Here is an 18,306-nt window from a genome sequence, read left to right on the forward strand (position 1 = left end):
AGGGAACGTATGAAATGATACATTCTCGGAGAGCCGATACTCTTTCAAGGGCGTATATCTGTTACAATGAAATGACAAGATGATCTTAAATAAATATACTTTCGTATAAACTATAAATTAAAATAGACAAGGAAAGAATCCTTACCTGTAGGGAAAATATGCAGCCAGTGACATTGTATTAAAGCCCATGCGATGCCATCAAGACACTTTCGATCCCTTCCATCATCATCTGGAAGGCCAAACTACCCCAAGGGTAGATATTAAAGTCTTCTAACGAGTCTACAAGGTCGATATACTCTGTACAACACATAATATTCGTGTTGGTTTCCCTAACAAACTACTCTACACATAATATTAGGGCTATCTTTATGACATCTTCATGCCTATTGCTATCAACTATCTTATTGAATACTTCTTGTACATGTTTCTTTATGATAGGATATTCTTTGAAGTATTTCTCTCTTATTGATTTATTTGAACAATAGATATTGGGTATGGAGAGGTCACCAGTCTTCAGCCCTATTATTAGGGTAAAGTCCATCTTAGAAAATTTTACACGATTCCCCTATATCTCGAATACGAGATTACCTCTATATCTCTTAATAAGTAAGTGAAAAAATGCTCCTATAAACCTAAATGATGGAATGTGCAATAAAAATGAGAATGAGGTTTACCTAAATATATTTAATCTACTGTTATTCTTCTCTAAACCACTCTTCACGCTATTAAACCACCATGTCAATAAACATCTGCATGACAGGGTGGGGGCCAACTCGCCAAATCCTTTATGCAAGGGTTTGTCATCTGCAAGGATAAATTGGAAATTATATCAACGATAACATTCAATATTTAATGAAGCATAATGTGAAAGTTGACTTGTTGTGGTGAAAAATCATAAAGTATGGTGTGAGTTTGCCAAGTCGGCGGTCAGTTTTTGGCGAATTCCAAATGAAAGTACAAGACTTACAAGTGAATTTTCACAAGTTTTGGGCCTGTTTCACTCATCTATCAGTCAATTTCATGAAGTTTTTGTAAATTTATACATGATTGTTGATAAAAAAGATGTCAATATCAAGCAGTTATCGGTCATTTTGACGAATTCCAAGTCAAAGTGGTCAACTCATAGGTGACATTACAGAAGTCTACGTCCAATTTCACTCAGTTATCGATCAATTTTCTGAGTTATATGTTGCATTTTGGCCCGAGAACGTTGTGAAATTAACCGTGAGTGAAGTTGACTGAGGACTGAAATTGACCATGAAATGCATGGAATTGACCATGAAGTGAAGGAAATTGACCGTGAAGTGAAGGGAATTGACCGTGAAATGAATGGAAATGACCGTGACGTGAAGTGAAGTGACCATGAAATGCATGGAATTGATCGTGAAGTGAAGGGGAATCGTCGGAATTGACCATGAAGTGAAGGGAATTGACCGTGAAATGCATGGAATCGACCGTGAAGTGAAGGGAATTAATAACCGTAAAATGAATGGAAATGACCATGAAGTGAAGGAAATTGACCGTGAAATGCATGGAATTGACCATGAAGTGAAGAGAATTGACCATGAAATGAATGGAATTGACCGTGAAGTGAAGGGAATTAACCGTGAAATGCATGGAATTGTCCGTGAAGTGAAGGGAATTGATTGTGAAATGCATGGAATTGACTATGAAGTGAAGGAAATTGACCGTGAAATGAATGAAAATGACTGTGAAGTGAAGGGAATTGACCGTGAAGTGAAGGGGAATTGATCGTGAAATGCATGGAATTGACTGTGAAGTGAAGGGAATTGACCGTGAAATGAATGGAAATGACTGTGAAGTGAAGGGGAATCGTCGGCATTGACCGTGAAATGCATGGAATTGACCGTGAAATGCATGGAATTGACAGTGAAGTGAAGGGAATTGACCATGAAATGAATGGAAATGACCGTGATGTGAAGGGAATTGATCGTGAAATGCTTGGAATTGACTGTGAAATGAAGGGAATTGACTGTGAAATGAATGGAAATGATCGTGAAGTGAAGGGAATTGACCGTGAAATGCATGAAATTGACCGTGAAGTGAGTTATATGTTTTTTGCAGTTGTGAGTCGAATTTCACTTAGTCCTCAATCAATTCTATTAACTTTGTGGTCATTTTAACTCAGTTTGCGGTCAATTTAACTCAATTCGTAGTTATTTTAACTCAGTTCGGGGTCATTTTAACTCAGTTCATGGTCATTTTAACTCAGTTCGCGGTCAATTTAATTCAATTCGCGATCATTTTAACTCAGTTCAGGGTCAATTTAACTCAGTGGGTCCTCAACAATAACTCAGTGGGTCCTCGGTCTATTAACTCAGTCGGTGCTCGGTGTCTTTCACTTGATCTTCGTTTAATTTCACATCTCATTTCGTTCTTTGTTTCAAAAATCCTCAATGTGGGCCATTTGAGTATTGAATTTGCTCATTTATCGGGACATGCCATACCATTCGATGTTTAAAAACAAAGAAAATGGATTGTGGACCGTGCGCATATATAGTATAATATACAGTGGTGTCCACAAAAAGAAAGCACTATTTCCAATATGTCTGTCGTTCGAAGCTTCTTAGATGGGGGGACCATTTTCGTCTTATCTTCGGTTCACAAAAGTGAAAAATGACGTGTGGGGTGTGTATTCTCGACCAGATAAAGGTATACTGAAAATGAGGCTTTTTACTCTTAGGGTGGATAGTCGGAAAAGGAGAAAGAAGAAAGCAGTAAAAAGAGGGTTTTACTGCCAGGGTCGACAGTCACAGAGGGGAAGAAGTAATCAGAAAATGAGCTTCTTCGGCTAGGATGAACGATTAGGGAGAGGAAAGAAGAAAAAACTCAATTTCAGAAGGAGATGCGGCTGGCAACTTTCGAAGGTGTGTCTACTTTGGGCATTTTCAACCAGGGGCTTATTCTTGGAAAGTAAGAATACGTGGGCTTAGAAAGGCGCGTGGGCCATAAGTGGGTCGTACAGTGGGAAAAAAGCTATGCTAATGTGGGTACTGGAGGGGTCACTGGGGTCGCTATCGAATCCGAGTCCTCGTAAAACGGGCGGATATTAAAAAAACGACCACCATACCAATGAATTGGATCATCAAATCATTGTGAGAATTCTATCGTAGCCCAAGAAATATTTGATGGACCTAATGGACAGTCCGGATCGATCGATAGGAATCTCCAGTGTCCCAATGCAACAAGAAGCACTATAACATAGTGTGGGGAACATACAAGATCGTGTATGTCATGGTGTGTATGTGAGCCCTGTATACGTGGGAGGTGTAAGAACTTTCATAAGATTCGATTTTGAAATTAAGGTTCTCTGGCTCAAAAATAAGGTTCTCTCTCCCCCTTTTGTGCAGCCACCAACCACAACAACACCACTCTCATCTCCTCTCTCTTTCTCCTTTCCGAGAAAGGTATTTTTCTTTCTACATCTGTCTTTCAATATTTTTATTTTTATTTTTTTATTTTTGTTGGATGTATGAGCTACTTCTCTCTGATGGCTTCTTTGGCTATCTAACCATGTTATCTTCATCTGATTACCTAAAAACCCAACTGATTTAGATTTAGAATTCTGGTTCCTAAATGGGTTTTTGGAGATATATGCTATAACAAGAAAAATCCATTAATTCTAGCTGTAGAAGTCTCCCACCCTTACATGGGTTTTTGAAATTTTATGCTATTACTAGAAAAACCCATCAATTCTAGCTGTACAAATCTTCCTTCTTTACCTGGGTGTTTGGAGTGTTATGCTATAAATAGAAAAATCAATCAATTCTAGCTGTAGAAGTCTCCCACCCTTACATGGGTTTTTTGATATTTATTTATTTATTCTATACCAAGAAAACCCATGTAATTTAGATTCAGAATTCTCCCTCCCACATGGGTTTTTGGAGTATTTTTATGCTATATGTTCTCTCTCTCTCTCTCTCTCTCTCTCTCTCTCTCTCTTTTAAAATTTTTTTATGAGATTTATGCTATTGTATCCTTGAATCTTCCCATACATTTTTTTTTTTTTTTGTAAAAATTTAGGCTGGTCAATTACATAATTGGTTCTGTCATGTTCCTGCTTCCTTACCTAAGAGCTAGAGAATCCCATTCCCCCTGGTCTCAGTTACATTTGCCTTATCTGTCTAAAATATTTCCTCTCCTTAAAAGGAAAAAAAAAAACTTTGCCCACCCACACTAAGGGAGTGTTTGGATGCAATAATGAATTGATTGCAGCAGTTGGTCTAAGGTGATTGAAATGAGCAGATTGTGATTACCCTCCCTTTGCATCCATATTGAGGGTCTATGCACCAAACTGCAATTGCGTTACTTTCAAAATGGAAATGAAAGGAATGTAACTGCAGTCTGAGGGGTACCGTGTCGTTATGAATATATGAGAATCTTCTTGATTAACTGAATCCTCACAGCTCAATTCGTTTGTGCATCCAAGCACAGCCTGAGTGGCAATCATATATCCACCCATTTGGGTATCCTATTTCTGCTGACAATCCAGAACATGATTTTGGTATATGTCATGTAATGGATGATTAAAATATGCTTTCTCTAAAAAGATTTAATTAGCATAAGACCTACATGGATGGGTGAATTTACCATAGCTCTTTGAATTTTATGAGTCCTTTCTCTCGAGTCTCGACACAGAGATTGGGTCTATGCATATGGTTGTTGCATCAGAATCATTGATGGTGAAGGAATATGAGAAACTCTGTTTACAATGTGGGCATGATGAGATGAGTTGCTTAACTCACGATCAAGGTGTCCCGTATCGGTATCGGTTGGCGTAACGGTGACCTCCAAAACCGATACGGATACGGGGGCGTAACGGTGATACGGGGGCGTAACGGCCCGTAACGGCGCAAAATTTTTTTTTTGCCAAAAAAATATGAAAAAATATGGATTAAATCCGGAATATTCTAAGCATTCCAAATATGCATTCATTTATAAATTGGAACATGTTTATGGTGGTGTAACGGTCCACTCTTTAGTGAGAAGTTGTATCGGACTGTCTGTTGAATTTATGAACCAGATAACCTGAATTTGACTACAAATTTCATATATTTAATTTTCTAACTATCTACTATCAATGATAGATATATTAGAATGAATGTAATATGAAAATATCTTACATTTAGGTGTTTGCAATTATTTTTGAGGGCCAAAATTCATGCGTAAATAGAAAAAAAATATAAAATGGCACCCCAAATATGTAAAATGCACATTAACATGTTCTACTATGATTAACACATCATATGGCATCATTAAAACAGCAAAAGAATCATTAAAAAATGATTTTTCGAATTTTCAAAAAAAGGGCCGAAATAAATGCGTAAATAGAAAAAAAAAATATATATATATATAAAATGGCACCCCAAATATGTAAAATGCACATTAACATGTTCTACTATGATTAACACATCATATGGCATCATTAAAACAGCAAAAGAATCATTAAAAAATGATTTTTCGAATTTTCAAAAAAAGGGCCGAAATAAATGCGTAAATAGAAAAAAATATTAAAAAAATATAAAATGGCACCCCAAATCTGTAAAATGCATATTAACATGTTCTACTATGATTAACACATCATATGGCATCATTAAAACAGCAAAAGAATCATCAAAAAATGATTTTTCGAATTTTCAAAAAAAGGGCCAAAATAAATGCGTAAATAGAAAAAAATATAAAAAATATATAAAATGGAACCCCAAATCTGTAAAATGCACATTAACATGTTCTACTATGATTAACACATCATATGACATCATTAAAACAGCAAAAGAATCATTTAAAAATGGTTTTTCGAATTTTCAAAAAAGAGCCAAAATAAATGCGTAAATAGAAAAAAATATTAAAAAAATATAAAATGGCACCCCAAATCTGTAAAATGCACATTAACATGTTCTACTATGATTAATACATCAAATGGCATGATTAAAACAGCAAAACAACCATTAAAAACTGATTTTTCGAATTTTAAAAAAAGGGGCCAAAATTCATGCGTAAATAGAAAAAAATATTAAAAAATTATTAAATGGCACCCCAAATCTGTAAAATGCACATTAACATGTTCTACTATGATTAACACATCATATGACATCATTAAAACAGCAAAATATATTAAAAAAAGTATAAATACCTATTTTTGACGAATTTCTGAAAAATGGCCCACCGAGCTTTGATTCAAAAAAATCTATAATATAATGTGTTTTTCTATCAAATACTTAGCTAAGGTTGGTCAAAATTAGTAGTAGAAGGTGTTAGAAACAGTTTGGAAGCAAGAGATTTCAAAAAAACAGCAAAAACAGAGCTAAAAAAAAAAAAAAAGTTACCGTTTCGGGCCCGTTACGCCCGTAACAGCCAGTTACGCCCCGTAACGGCCCGTTACACCCGTATCGGTCCCGTATCGGCCGATACGGGTACAAAAAATCGAATCGGCCGTTTCGGCTCCGAAACGGGTAACGGTTCGTACCGTTACCGTTACGTATCGGCCGATACGGCCGATACGTAACCGATTTGGCATACCATGCTCACGATGCGTAATATGAGGGAAGCGGTTGGCTTTTGATTTTATGCCATGAGCGTTTATATGATATCAGTCTCCCTTTGTGTGATTAACCTGCTTGCAATGTGGCAAAATATGCCAATACAATCTTCCACGCTATAGTTGCACGAAGCATGAAGCAAAGTGGCAGGAGATTTGGGTGTGGAGCAGGGAGGCGTCTGTTTCAAAATGTTATCAAGAATAAAAAGCTAGGAAGCAGGAGCGGCACCTTGTTAGAAGGATCAAAGATCATGCAACTAAGTTCCACAATTCCATCTTCCATGTTGACTTGTATGATTTGCTGATGCCCTCGATTTAGTTGCATGCATGGTGTGCCATGAAGGCCGTAAAGGCCATTACGTAAAGGTAATGGTGGCACAACCATTACATGTTATGGGTCATAAAGGCCGTAATGGCCCTTACAGAAAAAATGACTCGTAAAGGCCGTTATAGCCCCCATGATGGCCTGTTACACCCCCCCATAAAGTCTGTAAAGGCCCCGTAATGGTCCATTATGGGGCTGATACAGGTTTTTGGGATTTGTTTTCAATTAAAAAAAGTGACCGTAACGGCCATTACACCCCGTATTGTAAAGGTAACAGTGGTGGCTGTTACAACCACTGTTATTGTTACGGAATACCTTGGTTGCATGCATAGAGGTAGGATTGGTGGACTTTTTACATCATGATGTTCTCTTTGAGCGACACTTGCTTACTACTTGTTGGCTTTTATGAGGTTGTTTTTGAACCAAAAGGAGTACTTTTTTTTTTATTTTTTTTAATTTATAAATAACGGTAACCAAAAGAATGAATTTTCCTTTTCCAACAGATTCAAGCTAGGATTAACATCTTGAGAAATTCAAACTCTCATCTTGGACCAACTACAGTTTAAAGTCTTGCTCTTGCTCCATGGCCACTAAAAAAAAAACACAGATTCTTGCTTCATAAGCTTTTGTGGTCAGTTTTAAAGTGGTGAAGCACTTTTTTCATTTATTTATTTTCAAAGAGTATTTTCTATCAAAATCAATATACTATTACTTGAGTACTTTTCCATTGTCTTCTCCTCATGTGAGCCAATCTTTTGTGCTAATTGGAAGAATTTAGATTCCCTGGGAAAATATATTTCCTTGAGGTGGTTCGACATTTCCTTGCTGTAACCACGGACACTAAGCTGGCAACCCAATATGGATAATGAAGTTTGATGGGGTGAGTAACCCTTGAGAAACCCTTAAGATCCTAACTCCAATTGACTTTTTAATCTTCTAAGATATAGGATTGTTTGAACTCTGAAAGGCGTATGGAAATGTCACCATTCATATACCCCTATCTCATTCACTTCCAAGAAAGAGGCCCATGTCTAGCCCCTAGTTGATAGTTGTTTTCATTCAACCTTATGGATAACATTTGAAACCATGTTCTCAAGCATTACCTACGGGCTAATGGTTCTGACATCCATGAACCCTCAAACATTTTTACCGAAGGAATTGGGATGTATGATAAAAATAACAGAAATAGGAAGCACCAGCCAGCAGGGTGATGTGGCAGATCAAGAAAAATGGCAGAAGGATGGATCTACTCACCTATTCGAGGACAATGAATGGTGCTCCTCTATCAATACATTGGAGAAATTAAAGAGGTGAAAAACTTTTGGAACCTTAGTTGCAGGATCCTTCTAATTGGGTTCTGGTCCCACTATGAACCGCGTTTCAGACTCTCACTCCTGTTCACTTTTGTTTCCCATTTGTACTTGTTTACATTTTGAAATAGATGCTTCCTTGCTCCTGCACCTGAATTTGTTGCGGCTTCGCTTCACACTTCGTGCAACTATAGCTAGAACCCTTAGAGGCCATAATAACATAAGATTAATGGGTAGGGATGAATTAGAGGAAAAGTTAACAGTCATGAATGTGTATTAGCATTGCATAGCTGGGATGGTCCTGACTTTCATGATAGCAGTTCCAACTGTACTTCAGTGTATTAGCTATTTGTGCTCTACCAACAATATGCAACCTTACCGAAGCTGTGTACAACCAAGTCGGATCTTCTCCTGGTTTTTGATATGTAACTAAAAACCTCATTGAGGAAAGAGAAGGATACAACTGTTTAATCCCATTAGAAGAACAACTGTCCATTAAGGCAATGGATATGACATTCCAGTATTATGAGCTAGTCTAGAGACGCCTTCATTATCAGGAGCATCTGCAAGAGGGTTAGCCTCCCTCACAACTGCTAAAAAGGACTCTGAAAAGATGTGGCTAACATCCTTCGAAATAAATAAATAAATAACGGACAAGCAGTGGTGATCTTCGAATGACCTTTGCGATTAATGGGCAGTAATGAGTCAAAGAAAGATTAGGGCCAACTTCATTCACCATTAACTCCACATAACTGGAGTTGTTGGTTCCTCGAAAATTTTGTGTTCCTTGGAGTTATTCAACTAAATATGGCTGCTGTAGCTTATCTAGTGTGTGTTAATGTATCCAAAAGATCTTACAATGCATTGATTACAGTATTTTCTGATTCTTTTGCTTTTGTCATGATTAACCATACCATGGAAGTGGCAGATGCAGCACATGTACAGAGAGAGAGAGAGAGAGAGAGAGAGAGAGAGAGAGAGAGAGAGAGAGAGAGAGAGAGAGAGAGAGAGAGAGAGAGAGAGAGAGAGAGAGAGAGAGGGCACAGTGGTCGTTTCCACGTTTTTCTTTGTTGTGACCCACTAGAGAGAGAGAGAGAGAGAGAGAGAGAGAGAGAGAGAGAGAGAGAGAGAGAGAGAGAGAGAGGGCACAGTGGTCGTTTCCACGTTTTTCTTTGTTGTGACCCACGAGAGAGAGAGAGAGAGAGAGAGAGAGAGAGAGAGAGGGCACAGTGGTCGTTTCCACGTTTTTCTTTGTTGTGACCCACTCGAGCTTTTGTTCTACTTGTGTCCCACTCGAGCTTTTGTTCCACTTGTTTTTGCACTGTGGTCGACCCATTTCCACGTTTTTCTTTGTTTTGACCCATTTGAGCTTTTGTTCTACTTGTGTTCCACTTGAGCTTTTGTTCCACTTGTTTTTGCACTGACATACTGACATGAGCAGGCTAACAGATGGTATGGATTTTACATAGTCATCCTGGTGGACCCCACAGAAAGAGAGGGAGGGAGGGCTCATGGTATCAACTGTGGGTGACCCATTTCCACATTTTTCTGTGCTGTGGCCCACTCAAGCTTTTGTTCTACTCTTTTTTGGGCTGATGTCCTGACATGAGGAGGCTAATAAATGCATGGTATGGATTTTACATAGTCATCACAGTGGGCCCCACAGAACCTTTGTTGCACACTCTCCCTGCTACTTCAGTCCATGTGGGCTGAACAGAAAGTGGAGTTCGAGTGGGCTACTTGCATCAAAGAATTGAAAAGATGCAAGTAAAAATCTAAGCTGTTGCAAACTTTATGTGGGTGAATTCTGAACTGTAAGCCAGACAACAGCCACATTTTCCAGTTCCCAAAACACCCCTATGAAATTAATTGCGGGGGCAAAAATGTCCAAAAGCTGCTCGCATTGTATGCATATGGTATAGATAAAGTAAATGGTAGTTTTTGGTGTTCTTGTCTATAATAACATTCATATACCTTGAGATGCTCTTGCACTTCTCACATGTCTCTCTCTTATTTGGAATATCAATTATTTTCACCACATGGCCAATAAACTTATCTAAATTCTTGCTCAGAATTTATTGTTTCATTTCATTTTTCTGTAATTGTTCTCCTGTTACTACTATTTCTGTCTTGTGGCTAATGGCATGTAGTTTGGGTGCCATTGCACAAGAGAAGTTCTTGGCATTTCAATCTGTTCCTTCTTTTTTATTTGGTCAGATCCAGCCACCAAGGAATGCACAAGTTCCAGACGGCCATTGCAGATCCCAGACCGAGCATTTGTATCATATCCTGTTTTGTCTTATGGCATCGATGAACGCCTGAAGTTCATCATTTGTTAAGGGACTGGATCCTTCTGGACATTATGCATGTCTGGCCCTGTGGCCCTTGATGATGTGAGTGGAGCACTTTCTTGTCCCGAAACAGCTAGATACTCTCAGGATGCTAGGTGCTTCAGTGACAAAGAAAACTCGCTCACATTGGCTAACGGGCAACTTGCTCACTTACCTACGGAAACCACTGGCTTTAGAGTTGGGACACTTTTACTTCCCAATGGGGAATCATATTCCGGGACATTATTGGGTAACATGCCAGAAGGCTCGGGGAGGTACGTATGGTCAGATGGTTGCATCTATGAGGGTGAGTGGAGAAGAGGGATGAGACATGGCATTGGCAAGATTACATGGCTTTCCGGAGCTGTTTATGAGGGTGAATTTTCAGGTGGGTATATCAGTGGTGCTGGCACTTATATTGGGGCCAATAATGTGATTTACAAGGGACGGTGGCGGTTGAACGTCAAACATGGGTTGGGATGCCAGACCTATGCTAACGGAGACGTCTTTGAAGGTTCTTGGATTCAGGGAGTGATAGAAGGGCACGGCAAGTATGTATGGGCCAATGGGAATGTGTATGCTGGTGACATGAAAGGAGGAAAAATGTCTGGAAAAGGGACTCTTACTTGGACAAATGGGGACTCTTTCGAAGGAAGCTGGTTGAATGGGTTGATGCATGGGTTTGGAGTGTATACATGGGATGATGGTGGCTGTTATGTTGGGACTTGGACCCGAGGCCTGAAGGATGGGAAAGGAGCCTTTTATCCAAATGGAGACAGGCTTCCTGCTGTGCAGGAGCTTTATCTCAATGCTTTGAGAAAGCGGGGATTGCTACCAGACTTGAGAAAACAGAACCATAGGTCGCACATCCGCCATTGCTCTTCAATGGACATGGGGAATGTCAAGGTCCACGAGGCCCATGGATCGAGTCGAGTCTCATCTAATAAGCTCCCAAAAGGCAACCTGATCAATCTGGAGCAATCTCGCAACAGAAACGTCTCTTTGGAAAGACGCTGGAGTCTCGAGGTAGCTATTGAAAAGGTGATTGCACGTGATTCGTCACTGAATTCCGGAGAATCTATCCTGGAAGGTGATGAAAAGGGGGCCAGCACGAATGCTCCGATTCTGGAACGTGAGTACATGCAAGGTGTACTGATCAGTGAGCTCGTAATAAACAACAGTTTTTCATCTTTGTCAAGAAGGGCGAGAAAGCGACAGAGGAAACTTGTGAAGGATATAAAAAGGCCAGGTGAAGCAATCATCAAAGGTCACAGAAGCTATGACCTAATGCTCAGCTTGCAGCTCGGAATCAGGTAATATTCAGTTTTGTGATTAGGAAGTAACGCATATTTCTATACTTATGTGATTATATCCATGCTGCTTTTACTTTAGTGGGGTGTGTGTGGTTGCATGAAATTTCATCACCAAAATAGCACGAATTTTCATGATTAATCAGTCCAATTTGGTGGAAACTATCACGAAATTTCATGATATTTGGTGCAATAAAACACACCCTTTACTTTTTTGACGAGTCTTAATTTATTTTGAGTCTTTGGCAAATTTTGTTTCACGGTCACTCAATGATTGTTTATTTTTAGCCTTCAACACCACAAATATGTGCTTTCAAGTTGTTTGTTCAATAGTTTATAGGCCTCTAAGATGATGAGTTCTCCCTTTCATTGATGATCTTTTCCCAGGCACTGTCTTCTGTTTTATGATTATTCAACTGGTTGAGCAAGTAATATTGTCTAATCCCCGTTGCTATCGCTCTTGTCCCCACTCTTCTGAGTCGATGGGCCGTTTCTAGTTGACTTTTTGGGCTAGGTTTCTCTAGTGTATGGCCTGTTGGCCTGGGTTGGGCTGTGTGATTTTTTCCCTCTATTTCCTCTGGTTCGTGGCATAAGTTTGTGTCCTTTTGAATAAATGCTTATCATTACCTTAAAATTTTTTATTAGCAATCAAAAAGAAGAAAGATACCTGAATACAGATGATAATATGAACATATGAGATGAAATTCTTATGACAGCAACAAACACTGAAATATGAGCGGTGGTCAGTGTCAACATTTTCATTTGGCTTTAAACTGGTAGAAAATCATAAAAAATCACTAAATATATCTTACAAATGCATGTAATACATATAAATATATCTATATACAGGCATATTGGTATGTTCACCTACAAGCTGTATGCATGGTAACTTGCCATGCACATTGCATGGTAACTTGCCATGCTTACTAGCTGTCTGTCTCTAGTTATGTGTGTGTGTCTACCTATTTTCTATATTTGCATGTATGAAACCAAGGGCAACTTAAAAAATGGCCAAGTTTTTTAACTGTCCATTTGTTTTTTGTCCACTTTGGCACACCCGAAGAGCGAAAAGCCTGATTCTTGGGTCAGGGCACATAGATGGTGGAACCAATCTGATGGATGGCTTGGATCTCACACATACATGCCATTTTTGCCCGTCTGGCAGTGCGTAGAGGGGCTAGGATCTGCAGGAATGTGGAGTTAGCATACCTCTATATCTGTACATGTTGACCTCAATTTTACGCATCCAAGAAACAATTCCAGTTGGCTTACTTCGGTTTGTTTTCCCCTCAATAAAGCTGTTAGCCAATGTTATTGCCATTCAGATCACGTCTTGTGTTTCATAAAATAAAGAACCATACAAAGACCCATTTTATGGGGGAAGGTGCTGAATATTTCACCAAGCTTCCAGATTTTGTATGCAAGTACTAATCATAACCCAAGACGAGGAAACTTATGTTTTACAAGTCATATCGGTACTGTGGATTTGTGTCACAAACACCACTAAGGTAATTGTACGGAGATTGGATTCTTGTTTAAAAAAAGTTGTAATGGACAGACGGATAGGAGTTTGGAGTGGTCTGAAAAACTTTATACACCTTCCACGTTTTTTGGTTGTCCTATTTATACCTTTTTTGTTATATTTTACTTATTTAAACATAATCTTTTCTTCCATGCTTATATACTAAATCTTGCATGCTCTTTCTGTTAGATTGAGATAGTTGGCTGTATGGGGTGGCATCTTGTTTGTTGGAGTCATAATTTCTTTATGCTTCAAGTTTGAATAACAATGACCAAGACATCAGTAAGTTAATATATTTATCAATGGCCGTTGGGAAAGATTCAGGATTTCCTTTTTAGTTGGAAGCATGCATTGCCAGCCCTTGACTATTTAGGTTAAGTGGAGTGTTGAATGTGTCTCCAACCATATCAAGTCTATTCGGTTATTCTTTTTTCCATGGCTTTATTTCAAATAATTAATTCTTAGTTCTAACTGATGATATCTTATAATTCCTCTCTTTGTTTTGCACTTTTTAATAAATTCCATTACTGAGAAAAAGAGAATTGTTAGGGCAATATAATCTTTTATAAATACACTGATTGTTTAGATTTACTGCTGAATGGTGAACATGAGATACATGCTTTTTTTTTTCTTTTCTTTTTTCTCACAGTTTATAGTGCTTGTGTTGTTTCTTCGATAAGTATCTAATTGCAAGTAAGGCTTACCGCAAAAATAAAATTTTTTATTTTATTTTATTTTATTTATGTTAGGTGTTTGGTTTCATGATCATCCCAAGTCCTAGTTGGCAGTAGAAAAAATATACAATGTTGCAAAGTCGATGGAATTGACTTACCTTTTAACTCCAACCAATAATTAACAAACGTAACCGTAACATGTGCCCAACTCAATGTCTAACAGTCTAACAAAGATCATGAGTGAAGTTCAGCATTTTTTTTTCTCCCGTGCTCATGACCTCATGTGTGCAATGTCGAGAGATTAATTATTTGCTGGATCCTTCTAACTAGGTGCTGTTCCTGCTCTGAATCCCGCTTTGTACTCGCACTCATGCTTAGCCATTCATACTGTGCAACATTTTGAAACAAGCACTTCTCACTCCTGCACCCTAATATGTTATTACTTTGCTTCATGCAACTATATGTTTACTAAAACCATGCCCGTATTCTTTTATATAGACTATAGGGGTAAGAAATATTGTAGTCCATAAAGTACAAATTAAATTCCTAGTATTATTTTTTATCCCACTTTGTATCCTGCCTATTCAAGGGTGAAGTCTTATTTGGTCTTTACTCGTGTATCTCTCATCACTTTTGGATCATTCTATTCTTCCAAAACACCTTTAATTGTTTGTTTTCATTATTTACCTGTACCCTTCCAACCCATTCTCCAATCGAGATTAGGTATTTCTTGGAACTCTTTTATATGTATCAATGTTGTTTAATTTGTGTCATTAGTCAATTTGATCACAAGAAATTGTTTCATTTTGCTGGCATACAACATTTAACCTAGATGCACTTACTGTCAGTCCACGGAACTGTTGTTATTAAATAGTTCTCTTTCAATTAGTTGATTTCTTGAATTCCTACCTTCCTATGGTTAGGCCTTTTGTTTTACCCTCAAGCCTTTTTACTTTATTCCCTCAGTTGATAATTCATGAGAATGGAGAGATTGAGCAGGATGCTGCCCATGGAATTCAAGATGGGTGGAAGGAATGGGGATGTTTCTCTAGAGTTTTATGTGATTGATGTGTACCACTCAAAATGAAAGGGAAATTTTATAGGATAGCTATAAGACCAGCCATGCTTTATGGCACAAAATGTTAGGATGATTGTAGCTGAAATGAGGATGTTCAGCTGGATGAGGAGCAAGTTGAGGAAGGATACAGTTAAAAATGAACACATTCAAGGGAACTTAGAAGTAGCATCAATAGTTAATAAGATGAGAAAGTAGACTTGTATGGTTTGGTCATGTGCAATGGGGACCAAGAACTGCGCCTGTTAGAAGGAGCAAGTTGGTACAAGTTGAAGGCTCCAAAAGGGCAAGGGGAAGGCTAGAAAGGACATGGGTGAAGGTAGTAAGAAAAGACATGAAGGCCTATAGTCTAACTGGAGTTATAGCCCATGACAGAGTAGAATGATGGAAAAGGATTTATGTAGCTGACCCCAGTTAGCTGGGATAAGGCTTAGATGATGTCATGATGATGATGATTTTTTAAAATTCTTTTACATGTACTGATACTGATGCCCTGGACACTGGATGATGATGATGATTTAAAAAAAATTCTTTTTATGATTTCATTCTAAATTTGTTTCGCCTATCAAGAGAAAATTTCTCAAGTTGGTTCAGTCTTTAGTTAGTTGATGACATGGTTTTCTTTTTAATTGCTTTTGTTTATTTATTAATTATTTTTATTATTATTATTTTTGTTGCCTTAGTACTGTCATTGTAAAGGAGGCCTCAAACCTTATGGCATAATTCTTTTCAGTAGAAATACAAATATTACTAGAGATGTGAGCCTTGATGCTGTTGAAAGTTGCTTCTAAAATTGTTACTGAGCATATTTAGTATGTGTTTTGTTACAGATATACTGTGGGTAAAATTACACCAATACAGAGACGTGAAGTCCGTTCATCAGACTTTGGCCCCCGAGCAAGCTTTTGGATGAATTTTCCGAAAGAAGGTTCCCAATTGACGCCTCCTCACCAGTCTGAAGATTTCAAGTGGAAAGACTATTGTCCCATGGTTTTCAGGTTATGGTTTTACCCCATTCTGTAGTAATTGCTAAATTACAGCCACCCACCCACCCACCCACCCACCCATATGTATGTATGCATGTGTGTGTATGCAGGGTTTTGCTAACGTCCCCAAAGCTTTTTAACGACACACGGGACATCCAATCATTGTTCGGGACACTTCATTCAATAGTACTATTGGGAGCTATCCATGGTGAAAGAATCACATCAATTGGATGATCCTAACCCTTTGAATGGGTTTAATTTGTTGCAGCCGTCCAATGTTTATGAGCCATATATCACATGGTTAGAATGATCAAACCAAAGTGCTGCTTTGGAATCATAAGCAATTGAAAGTGGAATCTATCTAATTGTTGTTTCAAGATGATGAGTGGACCTATTTTGTTACTCTGCTTAATCTTGACTGTCCATTTTCCATGCCATTGGTTGGATGTTTAGGATCATTGGATCGGTGTGACTTTTTCATCATGGCTTTGTCCTAGTTGTATGAATGGATGAATGGATGAATGGACATATGGACAACCCTAGCTTTTCAAGTACCTACTTCTTTCTCGCCCCCTTTTTTTTTTGGTGTTATTTTGTGCTAGTGAAGTGGGCCAAGTAGTATCATCATCATCTAATCCTTATCCCAATTAAATGGAGTCGGGTACATGAATCCTATTCCGCCATTCTACTCTATCAAGGGTCATACCTTCAGTTGGAACATAGGTTGTCAATTCTTTTCATACCACCTCTATCCACGTCCTTTTTGCCCTTCCACCTTGCCTTTTTGGAGCTTCAACTTGTGCCCACTCCCTCCTAACTGTCGTAGTTCTTGGTCTTCTTTGCACATGACCAAACCAAAGACTACTTTTCCTCATCTTGTTACCTATTGGTGCTACTCCTAAGTCCCCTTGAATGGGTTCATTTCTATTTCTATCCTTGTCTTGCCACTCATCCTCTCAATATCCTCATTTCAGCTACACCTCATCCTATGAACATGTTGTTCCTTAACTGCCCAACATTATGTTCCATGAAACAATGGCCAAGTAGTCTATCGTAAGAAATATTTCTGATGAGTTATTGTCCTATCAATTTCATTTCTTGAAGAACGTGAGCTAGGCGAATGAATGCTTCACTAATAACTTTAATTTGTTCATTGTTTCGAGTTCTTTCTCATGTTAAGTTGCTGTGTGTACAAGTGCTACAGAATTGAGACGTTTCAATCTAGTCATATCCTAAGTTTTCTTAGAAACGTGTGATGTTTATGTGCTGTTACTGTGCTATGAAAATGCCACAATTGTCCTCGTAACATGTTGCTGCCATGTTACCTAATAAAGAAGTGTAGACATGCAATGGTTAGTGTTTTTCTTTTAATCTTCTTTAGATGGAATCTGCAGGAAAATTTACATCATGCATGCCAAGATTAAGGATCTGATATTTATTTCTTTTTCAAAATTAGCTAACTCAAGTTCATTCTTGCAGAAACTTGCGAGAGATGTTTAAGATTGATGCAGCAGATTACATGATATCTATTTGTGGAAATGATGCACTTAGGGAGCTTTCTTCCCCTGGGAAGAGTGGTAGTGTCTTTTTTCTGTCTCAAGATGACCGGTTCATGATTAAGACTCTTCGAAAATCAGAAGTACAGGTGATTCCCATCTCTTTTTAGATTCTATACGAAGGTAAACCAAGTATAAACTTCATGATCGATTACTATGGTAGCAGGCATTTCTGATGATACACACTAAGTATAAACTTTATGATCGATTACTATGGTGGCAGGCATTTCTGTTGTTGTATCATCATCATTATTAATTTATCACCATATCCTCGTCCCAGCTATTTAGTGTCCCAGCTAACTTGTTGATTGTAATCAAACTTTGTAATATGCTATTAGATAACGCTTGAATGTAAACAACCTATTTAATAGTCTATTACATTACGGCTGTGGGGGTTTTGTGCTCTCATTGCCTTCCCCCAGCCCGGATAAAGGAGTGTTGTGTTGGGTTGACAGCCTTCAAACTTATGCTGTAACTTTCATCATGAATCTGAACAATACCAATAATTTGGGATACAGCTTAGATGAGGACGACTAGTCACTTAGCATTCATTTCTATTTAAGGTCCCATCCTTTGTAAGCACACGGACCTTTTTTTCTTCTCACCACCTCAAGCAAAGTCTGTTTAGGTTTCCCCAATCCTCCTTTCTTGTAACAATG

The 18,306-nt window shown here is 38.3% G+C and overlaps 1 protein-coding gene across 2 annotated transcripts in view; it reads left to right on the top strand.

Moving 5' to 3' along the window:
* The first annotated feature begins 3,273 nt into the window (after positions 1-3,273).
* LOC131225697 (phosphatidylinositol 4-phosphate 5-kinase 9) overlaps positions 3,274-18,306 on the top strand; it is a 39,973-nt gene continuing 24,940 nt past the window's right edge. Inside the window, exons 1-4 of one of the 2 annotated variants that reach the window (XM_058221273.1) lie at positions 3,274-3,428; positions 10,412-11,837; positions 15,936-16,103; positions 17,571-17,736. In XM_058221273.1, the coding sequence (XP_058077256.1) occupies positions 10,561-11,837; positions 15,936-16,103; positions 17,571-17,736 (1,611 nt within the window). In that variant the 5' untranslated portion in view covers positions 3,274-3,428; positions 10,412-10,560. The remainder of the gene's footprint in view (positions 3,429-10,411; positions 11,838-15,935; positions 16,104-17,570; positions 17,737-18,306) is intronic. The other variant, XM_058221272.1, reaches the window with a different exon arrangement.

This window comes from Magnolia sinica, chromosome 14 (assembly GCF_029962835.1).
Source record: "Magnolia sinica isolate HGM2019 chromosome 14, MsV1, whole genome shotgun sequence".
NCBI classification, from domain to species: domain Eukaryota; kingdom Viridiplantae; phylum Streptophyta; class Magnoliopsida; order Magnoliales; family Magnoliaceae; genus Magnolia; species Magnolia sinica.